A 22684-nucleotide genomic window follows, 5' to 3' on the forward strand; every position below is an offset into this window, starting at 1 on the left:
TCCTACAGTATTCTTGACTTCTTTTCAAGGTCTGCCCATCAGAGAGCCTAAGTGACCTTTAGAAAGGAAAATACTCAACCTTCCATAAGGAGAAAGGGAATGCCCAACTCCAGCCCACTCTAGCAATCTTGACCCACTTCAAGGGGATGGTGGGGAGGGGGTAGAAACTGAGAAATACAAGGCAAGTTCAAAATACAGAGGTAATGGCTCACCAAAAGACTGAGATCTAATCACAGGACTATGAAATGCTTCCCCTCCTCTCACACCTTACCTGTATATTAGGAAAGGCCCCCTCCTCTCACACCTTACCAGTATATTACTAAAGGTCTATTTATAGCAATTCCTTTTACCCAGTACATCATGTCTGGCTTACCCAGTACATCTACATCATGAGAAGGCAATACTAGAAGACAAAAGACACAGACGAAAAAGACAGATCAAGCATCAGAACCAGACTATGATATGGCTAGGATGTAGAGTAAAAATTATACACCACAACCAAGGAGGATTTAACTAAAGTATACAAGGATAGGGGCGCCTGGGTGGCTCAGTCGGTTAAGCGTCCGACTTCGGCTCAGGTCATGATCTCACAGTCCGTGAGTTCGAGCCCCGCGTCAGTCTCTGTGCTGACAGCTCAGAGCCTGGAGCCTGTTTCAGTCTGTGTCTCCCTCTCTCTCTGCCCCTCCCCCGTTCATGCTCTGTCTCTCCATGTCTCAAAAATAAATAAAAATGTTAAAAAAAATTAAAAAAAAAATAAAGTATACAAGGATAGTTCAGTATTCAAAAATCAATTAATGTAATCCATCACATTGACAGGCTAAAGAAAAACTATAGAATTATATCAATAGATGCAAAAATAATTTGACAAAATCCAAAACCCATTCGAGATAAAAACCCAGTAAACCAGAAATACACGGGAACCCTCTCAACTTGTTAAAGACTATTTAAAAAAACTAATAGCGAATAACCACTAAGATCAGAAACTAAGCAAGGATGTCCCCCTCAACCACTGCTTTTCAAGTTCATAGTGGAAGACCTAGCTAACACACTAAGAAAAGGAAACAGAAGGTGTAAGATTGAGAAGGAAAAGATAAAACCATCCTGTTCAGATAACATGTTTATCTATGTAGAAAATCTGGAGTAAGGGGGGCAACACCAAAAACACTTCTGGAATAAGCGATTACAACAAGGTCACAGGGTACAAGTTTAATATACAAAAGCCAATTACTTTCTTATACACTTTGAATGAAATGGAATTTGATATTAAAAATACAATGCCATTTCCATTAGCTGCCCTCCAAAAAATGAAATTCTATGGTAAAAATCTACCAGAATAATGTATGAGACCTATATGATGAAAATTACAAAACTCTGATCAATGATACTGAAGATCTAAATAGGGCGCCTGGGTGGCTCATCAGTTTACTGCTCGACTCTTGACTTCGGCTCAAATCATGATCTCGTGATTCACAAGTTCGAGCTCTACATCGGGCTCTGCACTGAAAACACGGAGCCTGCTTGGGATTCTTTCTCTCTCTCACTCTCTGCCCCTCCCCTGTTTGTACTCTCTCTCAAAATAAATAAATAAACATTAATTTTAAAAAGTATAAAACATAACTAAATAAATGAAGAGTGATTCCATGTTCGTGGATAGGAAGACTCATTGTCAGAATGTCATTACTTCCCATCTTGAATTATATATTCAGTACAATTCCAATTAAAATCTCATCATGTTATTTGCAAATACTGTACTGAAAAACCAATTCTAAAGAATACATGGACAGGCAAAAGACCTAGAATAGCAAATGCAATACTGAAGAAGAAGAACTAAGTCAGAAGAGTGACACTCACTGACTTTAAAATGTATCATAAAGGTACAGGGAACAAGACACTGTGGTGCTAGTTAAAAAATAAAGGTATCAACAGAACAGAGAGCCCAGAATTAGATTTCCATGAATATGCTCAACTGATTTTGACAAAAGAGCAAAAGCAATACAGTGGAGCAAAGACAGTCTCTTCAACAAACTGTGCTGAAAACACGTCAAAAAAATGAATCTAGACACACATCTTACTCCCCCTCTACAATGAAATTAAGTCAAAATGGATCAGAGATCTAGATGTAAAACATAAAACTCCTATAAAACATAGGAAAAAGCTAAATGATTCTAGGTATGGCAGTGACCGTTTAGTTCCAACATCAAAGGAATGATGCATGAAATAAATGATACGCTCAACTTCATTAAGATTAAAACCTACTCTACAAAAGACAAAGTCAAGAGAATGAGAAAACAAGCCCCAGATTGGGAAAAATATTTGCAAAATCTCCATCTGAGTAAGGCTTGTTATCCAAAATACAAAGACACAAAGAACTCTAAAGTGAACAAGAAGAGAACTAAAAATACTTTTACCATATGACCCAGTAATCACATTCTATGGAATTTACCCAAAGGAGCTGAAAACTCATGTCCACACAAAAAGATGCACATGGATGTTTACATCAGCTGTTCAAGAATCAACTTTAAATTCTTACAATTGGTATTAAGACAAACAATACAACTGAAAATAGAGAAAAGGGGTGAACGATTTTCAACAAAGTAGAAATGCCTACTAAGCACAAGAAAAGATCCACAAAAGCACTGGTCACTACTGAAATGCAAATTAAAATCACATGGAGATGTCATTAAGTATACACTGAAACAGTAACAATCAAAGACTGCCAATACCAGGTGATGGAGAGGATATGGATAAACTAGATTTATTGTATGTTGCTGGTCAGAATGTGAAACAGTACAGTCATCTTTTAAACAATTTGGAGCTTTCCAAAAGTTAAATATATGCTTGTCATACAACAGAACAATCTACACAATAAATGAAAACACATGGCCCATATAAAGACTTGTAAGCAAATCTTGGTAACAGCATTATTTGTAAAAACTCCAAAACTTAATAAAAAATTTTTAATTTTTAAATTTCTATCTTCTGGTAAATGGCTAGACAAAATGGGATACCTTTCTAGATTGAAGTACGATTCAGTAATTTAAAAAAATACGTGTGTTATAAGTGATACGTGCTCAATATGGGAGAATCTCAAAAACATGCTGACAGAAGCCAAAAACAAAAGACTACTTCTAAATATCTACAGAAAGTATCTAATGACAGAAAGGAGATCAGATTAACCGCAAAAGAGCATGAGGGAACTTTTTCAGGCAATGCAAGTCAACTGTAAATGTCATGTACCAATGTACACATTTACCATAAATTATTCAACTGTGAACTTAAGATGGATGAATTTTATGGTATGCAAATTATACTCCAATAAAGCTATTTCAAGAAAACTGTCTTAAAAAACAGAAATAAATTTTTACAAACTTGGAGTATGCCAAGATTAATTAGAACACATAAGTATTACAATAAAAGGGGGAAAAAATCATCCTTGAGGCTTTGTAACAATTAAAGAAGTTGCCACTGAAAACTGCAAAGGCATGAAATAGTCGAGGAAAAATATATTCAACAGATATATCTGTTAATTTTTATCCATGATAAGTAACTCATATAACTCAAAAATAAAAAGACAACCTCTAAAGAACTGAACCAACTTTTCACAAAAGAAGGTATGTGAATGGTTAATAACTACATGCAAAAATGCTAGCAGTTATCACAGAAATGCATATTAATACCACACAATCCATTACATACATAGCACAAGAGCAAAAATTAAAGACTAACCATATCAAGCACTGAAAAGGATAAGTAATGGGAACTCAAACTGGTGGTGGCAATATAAACGGTGTAACAGTCAACAAAACATTTGGCAGTTCTTTTAACAAGTTAAACATGCCTACCATACAACTTAGCCACTGAAGTCTAGGTATTTACTCCAAGAAAAAAACACATGTTCATAAAAAGACTTGTTCAAAAATGTTCATAGGTGCTTTATTCATTATAGCAAAAAACTGCAAACAACCTTAATGTCTTTCAACAGTAGAATGTATAAACACATAGTGGTACATCCATACAATGGGATACTAATGAACAATTTTATAAAATGAATTATCAATATACAGAGTAACATGAAGGAATCTCCAAACATTATGCTAAGTGAAATATTTTAAATACTAAATGTTAGACAACTTATTGTTCCATTTATAAAAAATAGTGGTAAATGTGGAGTGTCTGGGTGGCTCAGATGGTTAAGTGTCTGACTTCAGCTCAGGTCATTATCTCACAGTTTGTGACTCTGAGTCCTGAACTGGGCAGAAGGGACCCTGCTTCAGATCCTCTGTCCCCCTCTCTGTCCCTGCCCTACTCATTTGTGGACATACAGACTCTCTGTCTCTCAAAAATATAAACATTTAAAAAAATAGTGGTAAATGTAATCTATTTACTAGAAAGCAGAACAGTGGTTGCCTGATGCTGAGGGTACAATATAGTATAGATTATAAACTGACAACCAGACAAATGGCATCTACAAAAAATTTAGATCTAGGAATACACTTGGTGAAAAATTGAATGCTTCTACCTTCTCATCCCTAATTCCCCTTCAATACAGAGCAAGTAAATAGTGTCTGTTCTCAGCACATCTATTTTCTATTTAATTTTTTAATGTTTATTTGGTTTTGAGAGAGAGAGAACATGAGCAACGGAGGAGCAGAGAAAGAGAGAAACAACTTGAAGCAGGTTCCAGGCTCTGAGCTGTCAGCACAGAGCCCAATACAGGGCTCAAACTCACGAACTGCGAAATCATGACCTGAGCTGAAGTCAGACGCTTAACCGACTGAGTCACCCGGGTGCCCCTATTCTCAGCCCATCTCTTCAACACTGTACTGTAATTTCTTCCTAGGGCAATATGACAGGAAAATGGGGAGAAGGCACATTTAAATTAGGGGAAAAAAAAAGAAACTGTCAATTCACACATCAGTAGACAAGAGATCAGAAAAATCCTAAAGAATCTGTAAGACAGCTATTAGAATAACGTGAAATTTAGCAAGGCTACAAGATATAAAATCACACATACAACACCTCAACAGTGAAAATTACAAAACACTGCTGAGAGAAAACTACAAAACACTGTTGAAAAAAATTAAAGACCTAAACAAAAAGAGTGATGCACCTTGTTACTGGTTTAAAAGATAAACTGTTAACATGTCAATACTACCCTGGGTGCCTGGGTGGCTTAGTCAGATGAGCATCCAGCTTCGGCTTGGGGCATGATTTTGCAGCTTGTGGGTTTGAGCCCTATGTCAGGCTCTGTGCTGACAGCTCAGAGCCTGGAGCCTGGTTCAGATTCTGTGTCTCCCTCTCTCCCTGCCCCTCCCCTGCTAGCGCTCTTGTCTCCTCTCTCTCTCAAAAATAAATAAACATTAAAAAAAAAAAAAATGTCAATACTACCCCAAATGGTCTAACAGATTCAGTGCAGGTGCAATCAAACTCTCAGGCTTTGAGCAGCAGGCAAAGAATAAAAGATTAGAAAGGAAAAACAGTAGGAAAGTTCTCTTTACAGAGAGGGGGTACTCGAAAGTAAATGCCCCAGGTTTTTCTTTTTTTTAATTAATAAACTTACTTTGAAATTCATATGCAACTGCAAAGAACCTATAATGACCCAAACAATTTGGCAGAGTTGGGAGGACCCATACATTTTGTGGATTTAAAGCTAGAGTCAGCAAGACAATGTAGCAATGGTACCACACACAAAAAAAATCAATCAATCAATGAAACAAAGTAAACAACTGGGAAACAGATCCACACGGTCAATTAAATTTCAACCAAGATGCAAAGGTAATTCAGAGAAAGGACAGTTTTGTCAACAAACGGTGCAAGAGCAATTGAGTATGTATAGGTATGAAATGAGATCCACATATCATACACTATGTAAAAAACTAGACACAAAATGATCACAGACAAATCTATCATAGCATAATCTGAAACTAAAAAACTTACAGAAAAAATTATTTAAAAAATTATGTATAATCAAAGATTTTCTACCTACAACAACATAACTATAATCCATTAAAGAAAAAAACCTGATAAATTGAGTTTTATCAAAATTAAGTTCTTCTGCCCTCTGAAAAGCAATCCACAGAGTGAAGAAAATATGTGTGTGGCACATATCTGTTAAAGGACTTGTGAAAAGTGTAAGGAACTTCTATAACTAAAAAATAAGAAATTGTACAACTCTACCTGCCCCTCCCAAATGGGCAAACGATTCAAAAAGACACTTCACAAAAGATATATAACTGACAAGTAAGTACATGAAAAGATGCTCACAATCATTAGTCTTTAGGGAAATGTAAATTTAAACTACCATCAGATACTATCACATACCCACGAAGACATGTAACTTAAAAAGATTGACCTTAACAAGTGTTCATGAGGAGGTGATACAGGCATTCTCATATATTGCTGGTGGGAATGTAAAATGGCACAACTTTAGAAGAATATGACACTTTAAGAGGTTAAGTATCCCTCTACCCCATAATCTAGCCGTTCCAAAATATATACTTATATGCCCAAAATAAATGAAAGTATGTGTACACATGACGGGTTATAATCCATTCTCTTCCCATGTATTTACTCAAAAGATAAGACATCGTATGTTCACATAAAGACTTGTACACAAATGTTGATAGCACCACAAGTCAAAATAATCAAAAACAGAAAACCACCCAAATGTCTACCAGTAGCTGAACTGCAAAGAGTGGTCCATACAAGAGAATACTGTAATAAAAAGGAATACAGATGAACACTAAGGGCACTATGCTGAATGAAATACACCATACAAAGCACAGAAAGACAAATACTATATGGTGTCACATGGAGAGTTCCAAAACTTTTTTTTAAAACCTGATTTCAAATAAAGACTAAAATGGTGGTTGCCAGGTACTCAGGGGAGAAGGAATTACAGTGATGAAGGTCAAAGCGAACAAATGTGCAGATACAACAGGAGTGACTTCTGGTGATCAAATGTATAGTATAGTAACTTAAAGAAAAAAGAAATGAAATATTGAAATAGTGATACATATCACAACATGGATAAATCTCAAAGTAATTTTAGTGTGAAAAGCTAGACAAGAGTATATATTTTATGTTTCACTTCATATAAAATTGTAGAAAATGTAATCTAAAGTGACCAAAAAAATAATAATAGTAATTAATAATCCCTGGGGACCAAGGGAGCAAGGACAGATGAAAGAAAAAGTTTACAAAGGGACATGAGCAATCTGGGGTGGGGGGGGGGAGTGATGGATATGTTCATTAGCTTTATTACAGCACTGGTTTTACAGGTGTATGCATACACCAAAACTTATCAAACTATTTTAAACATGCACAGTTTAGTCTACAATTATACCTTAATAAAGTTGTTTAAAAAAATTAAGAAAATAAAACGCAAGCGACCAAATGAGATAAAATGTGTGCAAAACCTGTCACCTTGCAGCTTGAATGTATTAAAGATTCCTACAAAATAATAAAGACAAACAGCTCAGCTTTGAAACAGGAAAAAAAAAAATTTAATAGGAAGTTCACAAAAGAATATAGAGGAAGCCACAACCAGTAAGCACAAGAAAAAGTGCTCAGTATCACCAAGCAGGAAAATTAAAATTAAAACCACTTCACAGTGACTAGAATAGCTAAACTATAAGACTGACAATCACGTTTGTGACTATGTAGAAAGAGAAACAGAACTCTTATACACTGCCAGTGGGATTTTAAAATGGTACAACTGCTATGGAATGGAGTTTAGCAGTTTCTCATAAATAATTTCTCTATTAAACTTCAAGACACATTATAAAGCTATAGTAATTACAACAGTGTGGTATTCAAGCAGGTATGAACAAAATCGAATGGAAGAGATTAGAAGCCCAGAAACAGGCACATCTGTGGATATGTTTATTTAAAAAAAAAAAAATGTGGTATTCAAGAAGAATGGGAAAAGGATACATAGGAATCCATATGGAAAACCATGCAACATTATCATACTCAAAAATCCACTCTAAGCAGGGGACCTGGGTGGCTTAGTCAGTTAAGCACCCGACTCTTGATTTTGTTTCAGGTTATGATCTCACGGTTCCTGGGATCAAGCCAGCAACGGGCTCTGCACTGACAGTGTGGAGACTGCTTGGGATTCTCTCCCCCTCTCTCTGCCCCTCCTCTGGCCATGCTCTCTCAAAATAAATAAATAAACATAAAAAAAATCCACTTTAAGTAGATTATAGACGTAAATGTAGAAGGAAAACAAGAAAGTGCTAGAAAATAATAAAGGAAAATATCTTCATGACTGCAGGTACCATAAATATTTCTTAAGCAAAGAAGACAAAAAGAAAAAGACTGAATTGCTCTGTATTAGAGTTAAGAACTTTCATTCATCCAAAGACACTGCTAAGAGAATGAACAATACAAGACACAAGGAAAATATTTTCCAACAAAAATAACCAAGCAAAGATGCTTATTCAGGATATATAGAGAACTTCTACATCTCAGGAACAAAAAGACAATGCATTACAAAAATGCGCAATGGATTTGAAGATGCGCTTGAAAAACAAAAAGATTATTCAAATAAAAATGTACTCATTAGCAATCAGTAACATGCAAATCAAAACTATAATGAAGTATATAAATTCAACAGAGTAACTAAAATGTATCAGGATAAAAAAAATAAACAAAAAGCTCCACAATACCAAATGTTGGTGAGGATGTGGAACAACAGAAATTCTCACACAATGCTGGTGAGAGTGTGTAAATTAGTACATTCGCTTTGGAATATAACTTGTAATCAACAGTATGTATTTGTTGTTCATATGAACATAGGCACATCCTGTGAGCCATCAATTCTCTGTGAGGTGTACCCTACATAAATTCATGCCCATGTGCATCTAATGTACAAGAATGTTCACAGCTGCTTTCCTAGTAACAGCCCTCAACTATAAAATGTAATGCTAATTAAGAAAAATGAATTAACTCTAACTACATAGATGCATCTCATAAACAACACTGGCTCAAAGAAGCCATACACAAAAGAATATTGTATGATTACATTAACACCAAGTTCAAAAGTAAACAAAAACCAAACTACGGTGTTTAGGTATATGTATCGTCAGGCTAAAACTCTACAGATACCTAAGACTAATTAAAACCTCAAAAAATAGTAACTTTGGGTGGTGGGGGGAGTAGGAAAGTTGATTTGAGGAAAGACTGCAGGCTGCTTCTAGGGTGCTGACAATGTTCAAATTCTTGTTCTGGGTAGTAAATAGGCAAATGTTCAAGAAATTACAGTAACTCCCTGATATGCACATTAGGTTCCTATTAGGTCAGAAATAGAAGAAAAAAAAAAAAAAAAGAATTTCTTACATATGTATTTAAAAAAAAAAAACCCCACGAAGATTTTAATAAATGTAGTTAGTTATCTATGTAAATGGGTTAAATGGTGTGGAGGACACTAAAAGTGGGAATAATAATATTTAAAATACCTCTTGTTCTACTGTTTTCACTTTTGAATGGTACAAATTTACTTCAAAAAACTACCTTAAAAGTGTGTCTTTAAAAAAAGAACACTACTATTTACAATGCTATTTACAGGTGATAACTTTACCAACCCAAGACTAGCAGTGTGCCTGACACATGTAGGCACTAAGTGTTTGCTATATGAATTAATGCCCTACTACTGGAGATATTCTCTGACTTCAATGTTGGTTCCCTTCTTCTAAGCCTAACTAATCCTGCTGATGTGTAGAATCCATTGCCACAACTGTTTCCCCAAGAAAGCTTCCTTTACAGGCCAAACAGACCCTTTTCAAACAAGAGTCATCCCAAACCAAAGTAAATCAGTATTTTGTCTTAAGGGTAGAGTCTTATAGAGAGATGACAATACTTATTTGCACCATAAATTAATGTTTGAATGAATAAATACACGCATTAAATTTTATTTAAAAATCACACATAATAAAGTCCTCGCTTTTTTTTTATTTAAATTTTTTTTAATGTTTATTTATATTTGAGAGAGGGAGAGACAGCGTGCACGCATGCGTGCACATGAGTGGGGGAGGGGCAGAGAGAGCGGGAGACACAGAAGCTGAAGCAGGCTCCAGGCTCTGAGCCTGATGCGGGGCTTGAACCTATGAACCATGAGATCATGACCTGAGCCAAAGTGGGACATCCAACCGACTAAGCCACTCAATTGCCCCAGTCCTGGCTTTCTTGAGCTTACAGATTTTACTGTAGCAACTATAAAGTGAACTCAATTCCAGAAAGAGACTAAATTCATTTCAGAAGACATTTACATTTCAGACTTGATTTTTTACTTATATACTTAGTTCATAGTAAATTGTAAAAAAATACTGATTTAAAATACATATAAAATTTCGAATGTCCTGCCCTCAGTGAAGTTTCTGAGAATTCCGTAATTTGGGACACAAAATTTCCCCTCCAAGGTGAAACACAACTTGCTGTATCTCATGCCATCAACCAAACAAAAAAAAAAAAAAAAAAGAGAGAGAGAGAGAGAGAGAGAGAGAGAGAAGGCACAATGCTTGGTTGGTTTTTTGATTCTAGAGGTAACATATACTGAGTGTGCTACTTTGACCCATTTTCAGCGTCACCCACAAGGCTGTAAGCAAATTCAAAATGGAGGATAAGCCACTGAACCATTGCAGTCTTATGAACCTGCACATCTAATGGTATGTATAGGGTCCATGGCAAACACAGATGCTCTACAGAAAGTCTCCCAAGCACTAATATGAGAATGATAGTGCAGATGTCTACAATTTCTGAAACACTTATGATCTCCTCTGCAAATAACTATTATCCTTTTGAGAAACAAGCTCTGGCTTGCTACTGGGCCTTAGCAGACGCTGAATGACTAACCACAGGACATCAGATGACAATGCTGCCTGAACTTCCTATAATGAACTGCATAGTTAGCCACAAGTGCCAGGCAGGGCAGTAGCCATCTATTATGGAAAATAAGAAACTGAATTTACCCAAGAGCTGGTAGGTAGATCAGACTCCAACATCAACTCCTATTGCACTGCCTCCTCTACCTCAATCTATGCTTATGGCTACCTAAGAAATTCCTTATGACCAGCTGACAGAAGAAGAAAAACTGTGAGCCTGTTTTATCAATGGGTCTGCACCCAAAAGTGGACAGCCAAGAGGTCACTCAGACATAACCCCCAAGGAAGATGGTAAAGGAAAATTGACCCAGGGAATAGAATTACAAGCAATACATTTAGTTGTCCTTTTTTCTGGATTTAGAGATGGCCGGAATTATTGATCAAAAGAGATTCAAGGGAAGTTACTAATGGTATGGCTGAAAGGTTAGGGACCAGGAACGAATAGGATTGAAAGGAAGATTGGTAACAAAAAGTCTGGGAAGTGGTATGTAGAAGGACTTTCAATATATCTGTACCTCATATGAATGCCTGAAAGGCATCCACCGTGAAGGAGGCTTTAATAATGAGGTGACTAAAATGCCACGCCCTGTGGAAGTCAACCAAACTCTTCCCTCAGCTACACCAGTGCTTGTTCAATGGGCCCATGAATAAAGTGGCCATGGTGGCAGAGATGGAGAATATGCAGGGTTTAACTGCTAATGCTACTGCTAGGAACCTAATCTGCCAACATGAGAGATTAACAGAAAGTCTCCTTATGGGGACCAGCCAGCCACCTAGGGCCAGATTATTTACAGTGAACTTTTTCTGTCATGGAAGAGGCAGGTATTTGTCCTCATTGGAATAAACACATATTCTGGAAATGATCTACCTTCCACATCCATAATGCTTCTGCCAGCACCACTATCCATGGGCTCACAAAATGCCTGCTCTACCATCCTGGCACTCTAGACAACACTATTTTTGATCAAGGCACTCATTTTGCAACAGCCTATGTACAGCAAGGGTTTCTGTCTCCCCCAATAACCAGAATACACAGATCTGATATTCAAGGCATGGAAGTAAGAGCGGCTCTTCTCACTACTATACCTAGTAACTCATTCAGAATTTTTGCTGCCCATCCAAAAAACTTTGTTCTGGTTTTGAGTCCTAGTGCCCAAAAGAAGATTGCTTCTATGAGGAAACACAATGGTTCCACTGAATTAGATACTTTCACCTGGCCAATGAACCAACAGGCAGGGGAAGGGGTTACTCTAAAGGCCTGAGTAGGGGCGCCTGGGTGGCGCAGTCGGTTAAGCGTCCGACTTCAGCCAGGTCACGATCTCGCGGTCTGTGAGTTCGAGCCCCGCGTCAGGCTCTGGGCTGATGGCTCAGAGCCTGGAGCCTGTTTCCGATTCTGTGTCTCCCTCTCTCTCTGCCCCTCCCCCGTTCATGCTCTGTCTCTCTCTGTCTCAAAAATAAATAAACGTTGAAAAAAAAAATTTAAAAAAATAAAATATAAATAAATAAATAAATAAATAAATAAATTCAACCTAACCTATTAAAAAATAAATAAATAAATAAAGGCCTGAGTAACTGATCACAATCACAAGCACAAACTGAGTTGCTGCACAAAATGGGGGGATTCCCTTAGGATCCTTGTACTGCCATGTCCACTATTCAAAGTTTATGGAAAACTACCACCACCAACACAACAGAGCAGGACATTTAAGGACCCGTCAGAAATGAAGATTTTGTTAACATCATCAGGTAAAGGATGCAGAACGGATGAACGTCTGGCTTAGGGCAGAAGTACTGAATGGGTAGCTAAAGAAGGAAGCCAGAGGTACCAATTACAGCCATGTGACCAATCACAGAAATAAGAAATATAGGATATTTTTTTCCTTTGTTTATTGCATTTATGTCTGTATTTATGTAAATGTTAACCATTTTCTTCTTCCCTCTGTTTCCCTTATTTATTTTAAGTATAGTTTGGTGGAAGCGAACTTTAGTCTTTGGTTAACAGAATTTTCAAAAGCACTGTGATGCACTATATAATTAATATAACCAGTAATGATTGTTAGGACTGTGCAATTCCTTATTTTAGGGACAAAGTAAGAAATTCTTCACTGGTACAAAAGACAGCTGTATCTTTTAAGGTGACAACAGAGTTGTTTTGTTGTTGGATGGGAGTTCAAATTTGCTTAGAAGCATCCATGTAGAAGCTAAGGAACTCAGAGTGGACTGTGCCAGTTATCCACTGCCTTTCAACTGGAAATACATTCATGCTGTTTCAAATCTACTTTCCAATAAAGGATCTAGATTCAGTTAACGCTATCCTTCTGCCAGCTGAAAATGCTAAAGCTTTGTCAGTAGAGGGTGCTAGCAGAAGAACAATGCAACAGAAAATTTGTCTTTCTCAAGGGGAAGGGAAGGGAGAAGTGCACCAGTGTGTGCGTGTGTCAAGACAAAGGAGGTCCTGTCCCCAGCCTCAGGGCCCAACCACACCCTAGCAGGGGGAGGGGAAGTTCTCTGGTCAGTCCTGGTCAGCAGTTCCCTTCCTGCCAGCCCTGACCCTATGACTGAGGACGAGGTCTGGCACAGGCAACCCAGTGAAGTTCTCCACTACCTACTGGGGCTACAACATACTTCCAACAAAATCTGAAATCATGGGGAGAGGGCCCCCTGCCAAATTTGTTCTTTACTTGGGTACTCTCCCTTAGCTCCTTTACCCTTCTTAGTGCCTAATCTCTTAAATTAAACTGTCCATGTTCGAATTACTGTGTGGTTTCTCTCTCCTGACTAATGCAGGGAATATCAAATATTTTTAATAGAATAAACTATACTTTTATGAACTAAAATACTACTATCATTCTTCGTATACTAAGCAGTGTTCATATTCTGTTGGTGTCATAATAACTATATCCCAATGTTACTATGCTATAATAATATTGAGAAACCAAAAATTACTTAATACTTCATATATGCTAAGCATGTTCTAAATTTATCTGCACGGATTATTAAGTCTAACAACCACCCTACAATGACCTATTACAAATATGTGTCAGGGGCGTCTCAGTGGCTCAGTAAGTTAAGCATCCAACTCTTCATTTAGGCTCAGGTCATGATTTCACAGTTCATGGGTTCAAACCCTGCAATGGGCTCTGCACTGACAGTGTGGAGCCTGCTTGGGATCCTCTCCTCCCCAACCTCTCAAAATAAATAAAGCTTTAAAAAAAAAACTAAAAAAAAAAAAAAAATGTGTCAAATGAAAAATGTGCATCCCCTACCCGGAAATGTTTATTTTTTTAAATTTTATTTTTCTAAGTAATTTCTACACCTAATATGGGGCTCGAACTCATGACCCTGAGATCAAGAGCTGCATGCTCTATTAAATGAGCAAGCCAGGTGTCCCCAGAACTGTCCTTTAAATGATTAAAGAAACTTCTATAATGTTTATTGTGAAGTTCATGATGGTTAGATTAATGTACCATGAGTTTGTTGTTTAAATGTCACACATTTCTGTCACTTATTTTTTTTTTTTTAGTGTTTATTTTTGAGAGAGAGAGAGAGAGCGCAAGAGCAGGGAAGGGGCAGAGAGAGAGAGGGAGAAAGAGAGAATCCCAAGCAGGCTCCATGCTGTCAGTGCAGAACTCAAACTCATGAAACTTGAGATCATGACCTGAGCCTCAGCCAAGAGTTGGACACTTAAGTGACTGAGCCACCCAGGCATCCCCATTTCTATTATTAAAAAATTAAGCTTTGTTGTCTTTTTTTAATGTTTGTTTGTTTGTTTATTTATTTATTTATTTATTTATTTATTTATTTATTTTGAGAAGGAAAGAGTACACGTTTGCTCAGGGAAGAGGCAGAGAAAGAGAAGTAGAGAAAGAATACTGATGTGGGGATTGATCTCACAAAAAGAGATCATGACCTGAGCCAATATCAAAAGTTGAACGATTAACTGCTTAACCAACAGAGCCACCTAGGCACCCCATACTTCCTTGTCTTGATATAAATAACGGTGAGTTATTGTGGCTGATTAATGGCTACAGAAAGTCTTAACAAATTCTTGACCATTCATCACAGCAGACAAAAGGGAGGAAATATTTAAAAGAATACTAATATTCCAAAAACTTAACTGTAATCTCTATCATTCCAGCTTATCCTGTTTCAGTGGCTAACTCATTACAAATTCATTAATGTGAATCTCAGAAACACAGGAAAAAAGAAACAATAGCCAAAAGGCTTAAATAACCAAGAACGACTCTGCATTTTATTTGTTAAAATAGCAGATGCTTTGTTTTATTCTATTGGTTCTACTGGTTCAAGAAGCACAGACTTCATTAAATCAAAAGGCAACCATGTAAAGTTTCAGGACTCCAAGACAGGAATTTAAACGTGGCATCAAAAATCACTGGGGTGCCTAGGTGGCTCAGTTGGTTAAGCATCCGACTTCCGCTCAGGTCATGATCTCGCACTCTGTGAGTTTGAGCCCACAGCAGGCTTTGTGCTGACAACTCAGAGCCTGGAGACTGTTTCAGATTCTGTGTCTCCCTCCCAATCTCTGTGCCCCTCCCCCACTCATGCTCTGTCTCTGTCTCAAAAATAAATAAATGCTAAAAAAAAAAAAAATCAAATGATTCATAGCATCTATCAAATAGACTATACCTTGATATTTAAATTTAACAGTTTTGTAACTAACAGCTACAATTAAAAGTCTTACCTCAAAAGTCTAAAAATCTCTTCTAAACATTATTGGAAAAAAGTCACTAAAAAATTACATTTTTATGCCACCAATTATTTTAAGAGAGAGTGCATGAGCAGGAGAGAGAGGTAGAGAATCTCAAGCAGGCTCCACACTCAGAGCAGCCGACCTGGTGCTCGACACAGGAGCCACCCAGGTGCCCTAATGTTACCAAATTTTAATATGAAGCCTCCAAATCTTAAGAACTAACAGAACAAATTCTAGAAGAACACCCCATGTGACCATTTTTCCAACCACCTTTCTCTTCTTTTACCTATTAATTATGATGATGATAATTAACAATGATTTATAAAAGCCAGGCACTAGCCTAAGAGCTTTATATATATTAAGTCATTTATTCCTCAAAAGTAACCTATGAAATAGGTTCTAGTATTGTTCCCATTTTACAAATGGGGAGTGATTACATAATTTGCCCAAGAAATAGTAGAACACAGACATGAACTCAAGCAGTCTGGCTCTGGAGGTCAATGTTTACAGACTTCTGTTCAGAACTTTGAGTAGCAGAGCTTGCTAAAAACCTCAAAGAGACACTTAAAGTAGGTGCTATTATTATACTCACTTTACAGACAAGGAAACTAAAATATGTACAAAATCATATAAATAGTAAATGATAAATCAGGACTTTAACCTAGTTTGCCTGACTCTAAAAACCATTTTCTTAGCTATTAACAGGTATCACCCTCCCTGTAACCATTAATATTAGCAACAAATCCAAACATCAATAAATCAAACAAATTCCATATAAAACTAAAGATCAAATCAAAGTGAAGATACGATGTCAAGACATAAAGAGTACACCCTCAGAAATAAGAAATACAGGTTGCTTGCTACTATTTCCTACAGAACCAGCAAGTAAACACATTTATAAGATACATCACCTACTTAGAAAAATTACACATCCTACATAAAACAGTTTAACATGAGAGATAAAAAGTTGTAATGTTAACGTTGCCTGCCATATATTCTAAGCAGCAAATGTAAACATACCTGCAAGGAGGCAAGACCATGGAGTCTTTCATAAGCACAGATCCAGAAAGCAGGATATACCAACATCGGGCAACAGTTTCTGAACTGTTCAAGTAAGTAAGTTAATGAGTAAGTAAACATACACATTTCACCTGTTACATGGATTCAATACAAAATACCTAACATGAAATATATTCTAATATCACAAATTAAAAATTAATGGAATTTTGGGAAATAGTGCCTGTTGCTAAAAAATGTACCAACTTATAAGACTATGTTCACGTGGGAAAAAGTGTAATCACTATCTTAAGATACAGACATCAGAAGAATATGTTTACTAGCTCAATCTTATTAATTTGATCATTAGCATCACATTTTCCAATTTTGTGTAGTGGATAACATTTGATGAATATGAAAACTTAAAATTCTGTACTACACATGCATATCATAAAATCCTATACTAATAACTTATGTATATTAAAGACAATATTTGGAATTGACCACTTCATCAATATTGTATCTTCACTCAACTAAAAAGTGAACCATAATCTATTTATTTCTTTTAAATTTTATTCTGACATACACAAACAAAATACCTTTTATATGTGTTTCAGGGATAAAAGAATACCAGATGACTCAAGTCTCTCAACATTTTAGTTAAATCTCTAATGGAAACCCAGCATCTTGTTAGATCTTAGTGTATAAACTTATCTTTCTGTCCTCTCAAATATCTTTATTTACCATACCTAAGGTTTTAATTAATTCCAATCTGTAGGAAATTTTAGTATCTGTAAAACAAATCTTTCCTCTGACATGGAGAACTATTTATCTAGCTATCTACTTGACATGTAAACTTGAATGTCTAACAGAGAACTCCAACTCAACAAAATCTACCTATTTCCTTCAAGCTTCTATTTTTTGTAGTATTCTCTGTCCTCAGTGAACACTGCTCTTCTCCATCCAGAAACCTAGGCTTCCAAAACATTCCACACAGCACTCAGGGTAAGCTTTCTATGTCAATCCTAATGCTCACCATGAGAAGGGAAAATTCTTGTCAACTTTCCAGGAGACACTTCAAAATTCTTTTTAATTTCTTCAAATCTTCATTGAGGGAAAATGTAGATGGCTGCAAATTTCCTAGTTAAGGTTCCTTGCTTAAAATTCTACTTCCTTACTCTTGTGAAAGAGGACTTACAAAGTCAAGAAAGAATAAAATCAAAAAACAATCTGCCCAAAATTAAGACAGAACTAAGTTATAAGTGGATGCCACCACAAGCCCCCAATTTTTATCTCACTTACCTAAAGTGGTCACAAAGTTATCAATTAATTCTATTATAAATGCAGAAAATCCTGAATTTCACTCCTACCACAAAGAGAACCATGCCAACCCATGAATAAGAAACAGTTTAGACCATACAAAAAATTTCACACTCAGAGCATGGTGTGGTAATGCATTTGGACAAGTAAACCCAAGCAAAGTAAAATACTTTAGTGTCAGCCATTCTATCTCCTTCCTCTGGGCAAACAAAGGAATCAAAGAATGAACCAGTCCAAGGAAGGAAGGCATACTTAATGTTGTCAGATCTTCTATCTTCAAAGGCTTCAGATGCTCCTAAGATAAAGACCAAAATACGCTTCAGATAGCCTCCACCTGATTCTCCAGAATCTTCTCTTGCTGTTTCCTCTTCTTTCATCAAGGTGCTTGCACACACTGATTTACTTTCACTTTTTCTACCATGTTGCTTAAGATCAACTACACACTCTTTTCTCTGCCTTTACCAACCTCTGAATTTAAATTCTTCAGTTAACTTCCACATTCTTTGCAAGTTATCTTATTATTAACCAGATATAGAGTTGTATAACTCTTCATATTTTTTAAATAGTGCTGTGGTGCCTGGGTGGCATGTGACTTTTGATCTTGGCCTCAGGTCAAGACCTCACGGTTTGCGAGCTCAAGCCCAGAGTCGGCCTCTGGGCTGATAGCACAGAGGCTGCTTTGGATTCTACCTCTCCCTCTCTCTGCCCCTCCCCAACTCGGTCTCTGTCTCTCTCTCTCAAAATAAATAAACTTAAAAAATAAAAGTTCTACTAAGGCAAAATTTAAATACCATAAATTCGCCCATTTGAAGTGCATGACTCAATTTGCAAGAAAACTGAAACAAATGTGCAAAGATCACCGCAATCCGGTTTTAGAACACTTCTGTTTCCTAACCAATAGTATGCTCTCTGCATAGATTTGCCTTTCCTGGACAGTTCATATAAATGGAATCATGTAATATGTGGAGGTTCTGTCTTGCTTCTTCCACTTAGCATGTTTTTGAGGTTTATCCATGCTGCATTATAAATCCATGTTGCCTTTATTCCTTTTTTATTGCCAAATAGTATTCCATTATACAGATACATGACATTTTATTTATCCATTCATGATACATTTTGATTGTTTCTAGTTTTAAGCTGGAAATACAAATAGTACTACTAAGAACATCTGTGTACAGTCTTTGTATGCACGTGTTTTTATTTCTCTAGCATAAATAAGTAAAAGTAGAATTACTGGGACAAGTGGTAAAACTGTATGACTTTCTGGGAAACTGTCAAACTATTTTCTGCAATGGCTATACCATTTAACATCCATACCACTAACATATGAGGATTCCAGGTGTTACTATATCAGTGCCAACACTTGGTACTGTCTACGTTTTTTAATGTAGCTATTCAAACAGCTCTGTATGAGTGACATCTCATTAATTTTTTGTGTTAATTTTGTAGAGTGTAAGGTAAGGGTCTAAATTAACTTTTTGCAAATAAATACTCAACACAGCATTGTTTCCTGAAAAAACTATGCTGACCTCCTTGAAATGCTTTAGTATATGTGCTGCCGAAGCGAGCACCTCCTTGAAATGCTTTAACATCTTCATCATAAATTGTACATTGGTGGTTGGTTCCTTTTTAATCCTCATATTATAGCCACAATATGCAAAGATCTTACTTGGAGGCCATTAAAAACAAACTGTTCATAATTACAAGGGTTTACTTCTGGCCTCTCAATTCTCTTCCACTGATCTATTTATCTATACTTTTCTTTTTTTGATAGCACTTAAATATGTGTAACTTTTAATTAATTTTCTCTACTTGACTAAACAATAAACTCAATAAAAACACTGTGTCTTTGCACCATTCTACACCAAGGTAAGCATAAAGCGTAGCAGAAAAACATTTAATAATAAATGGATCGGGGCGCCTGGGTGGCGCAGTCGGTTAAGCGTCCGACTTCAGCCAGGTCACGATCTCGCGGTCCGTGAGTTCGAGCCCTGCGTCGGGCTCTGGGCTGATGGCTCAGAGCCTGGAGCCTGTTTCCGATTCTGTGTCTCCCTCTCTCTCTGCCCCTCCCCTGTTCATGCTCTGTCTCTCTCTGTCCCAAAAATAAATAAATGTTGAAAATTAAAAAAAAAAAAAAAACAATAATAATAAATGGATCAACAGATGGATGAAAATAGCTATTAAAATTCCTATGAATCCAGTTTAATGCTTTAAAAATGGTAAATGTGAGGTGCTGGTAATGAAACATTAAAGTCAATACTATCTCAAAATAGCTGGTGAATCTATATAATAAAAGAACTCACCACTGCCAAAATTTTTAGAAGGAAAACAGGTACAAATAGTTTCATCATCTTGAGAACGGGAAAGACTTTTTTAAATAGGACATGAAAAGCATTAATCACAAGAGAAAAACTAGCCAGAATTAGAAAAATTAGTCAGAAATTTCTACTCTTCAAAAGATGCCTTTAGCAAAGTGAAAAGGCAAGCCACAGAGTAGGAGAAGATCCAAGAAATAGAAGTATCCCAACAAGGGACAAGGATATGGAATTTATAAACAATTTCTACTAATTGACAGAAAAACTACAGAAAACCCAATTAAAAAATAGTTAAAAATTCAAATCAGGTTTCATAAAAGGGCTATCAAAATAGCCTACAAAAACATGAAAATCATTCATTATTAATAAGCATGGAAATGTAAAATAAAATCATAATGAGATAATAAAATGAAGTATGTGAGTCAGATTCTAATGTCAGATTCTCCTAAATTTGGTCACACACATTTCCTATAATTCTATTCCTAAGAATATGCCCTCAAATGTTCAGGAATGAGTATATAAAAGCACAAAAAGACATGAACAAAATGCTCATACAAACCTTACTATCTACAAAAGGAAAAAACTGGAAACAACCCTAATATCTATCAACAGTGGACAGGATAAACGAATTGTGTTATTTTCACACAGGGTGCAAAGCAGTGCAAAAAGACTAACGTAAAAACATGGAAAAATCTTAGACATGTGTCAAGTAAAAAAAAGCCTGACCCAAATATTTTTATCTAAGTGGACTTCAAAAAGAGGTAAAACTAATTTATGGTGCTGTAAGTCAGAAATGGATTACCTTTCTAAGAGAGCTGACTAGAGCCTCGGGAGAGCAGATATATTCTCTATGTTCAGCTGCGTATTAGTTATTAATACATAATATTATATGTATTTATTAAACTTCACTGCACTGTAAACATTTCATGCACCTTCTATTTCAGTGTATGAATATATTACAATCTGCTGTAAATAAATTCCTTCCGAATCAAATGAATTTCAATGCTAAAAGTCAAAATTTAAACATTAAAGCTATTAGTTTAAGTTAGTTAAGAAAATACTTACCAAAAAAGAATTTGATTGCCACTGTATCTCTCATAGCGTGCTCTTGCAGACATTAATCTAACATATTAAAAAAAAAGTCAAAAATTTAAAACTATTTTATCTTCAATTTTGTTTTAAAAATAGTGTTATAATTGTATACTTCAGTAGACAATGATCGTATCTACCACTAATTTCTTCACTCAACTACAAGAATTTAGAAATAGGGACATCAAATGCAGTATTTTCGAAAACATCCATTGGATAATATTAAGTGGCAACAAATAAAATCTCTTATGTATATTCTATAACCTGCCAATTCACACTGCATAATTTTCCTTTTCTATTATGTAAAAATACACATTTGTCTGATTCACTACTGAATCATGTTAAGAAATTACTGGTAGAAGTGGGGCACCTGGGTGGCTCAGTCAGTTAAGCGTCCAACTACAGCTCGGGTCATGATCTCAGAGCTCGTGAGTTCGAGCCTCACGTTGGACTCTGTGCAGACAGTTCAGAGCCTGGAGCCAGCTTCAGATTCTGTGTCTCACTCTCTCTCTGTTCCTCCCATGGTCACACTCTGCCTCTCCCTCTCTCTCTCAAAAATAAATAAACATTAAAAAAAATTAAAAGAAAGAAAGAAATTACTGGTAGAGGGGCGCCTGGGTGGGTCAGTCGGTTGAGTGTCTCACTCTTAATTTTGGCTCAGGTTAGGGTCATGGGATCAAACCCCCTGCACTGGGCTCCAAGCCTGACATTCTCTCTTTCTATCTGCCCCCCTCTCACCCCTTCATGCTCTATCTTAAAAATAAAAATAAAAGAAATTACTGGCAGAAGCATACACACAAAGTCTGTTGAATACATAAACATTACAAAAAATCATTAAAAATGCTTTTAGTGTTACTAAATGCTCTAGTTTTCAGCACGCTTCTTCCATACATATGCTGACATCTGAATTACGTTATACATAAAATAGACAATAATAAACCCAGGAGCACCTGGGTGGCTCAGTTGGTTAAGTGTCAGCTCAGGTCATGGTTGACTTCCACTCAGGTCATGATCTCAGTCTGTGACATCTCGGGCTCTGCACTAACAGTGTAGAGGCTCCTTGGGATTAGATCTCGGGCTCTGCACTAACAGTGTGGAGGCTCCTTGGGATTCTCTCTCTCTCTCTCTCTCTCTCTCTCTCTCTCTCTGCTCCTTCCCCCCCTTACACTCGGTCTCTCAATCTATCTCAAAATAAATAAACAGTAAAGAAAGAAAGAAATAAAGGGAGAAAGAGAGAAAGGGAGAAAGGGAGAGAGAGAGAGAGAGAGAGAGAGAGAGAGAGAGAAAGAGAAAGAGAGAAAGAGAGAAAGAGAGAAGGAGAGAAAAGAAAGAAAGAAAGAAAGAAAGAAAGAAAGAAAGAAAGAAAGAAA

General features: G+C 36.4%; 1 protein-coding gene across 12 annotated transcripts in view; it reads right to left on the reverse strand.

The window, feature by feature from the left end:
• RAPGEF6 (Rap guanine nucleotide exchange factor 6) overlaps positions 1–22684 on the reverse strand; it is a 192273-nt gene that overhangs the window by 149479 nt on the left and 20110 nt on the right. For 11 of the 12 annotated variants that reach the window (XM_040444398.1, XM_040444402.1, XM_040444396.1 and 8 more), the window contains exons 3-4: positions 21291–21347; positions 16615–16698 (exon numbers count right to left, since the gene is read on the reverse strand). In XM_040444398.1, coding sequence (XP_040300332.1) covers positions 16615–16698; positions 21291–21347 — 141 coding nt within the window. The remainder of the gene's footprint in view (positions 1–16614; positions 16699–21290; positions 21348–22684) is intronic. The other variant, XM_040444399.1, reaches the window with a different exon arrangement.

This window comes from Herpailurus yagouaroundi, unplaced genomic scaffold (assembly GCF_014898765.1).
Source record: "Herpailurus yagouaroundi ecotype Mexico unplaced genomic scaffold, PumYag 192, whole genome shotgun sequence".
Classification (NCBI taxonomy): domain Eukaryota; kingdom Metazoa; phylum Chordata; class Mammalia; order Carnivora; family Felidae; genus Herpailurus; species Herpailurus yagouaroundi.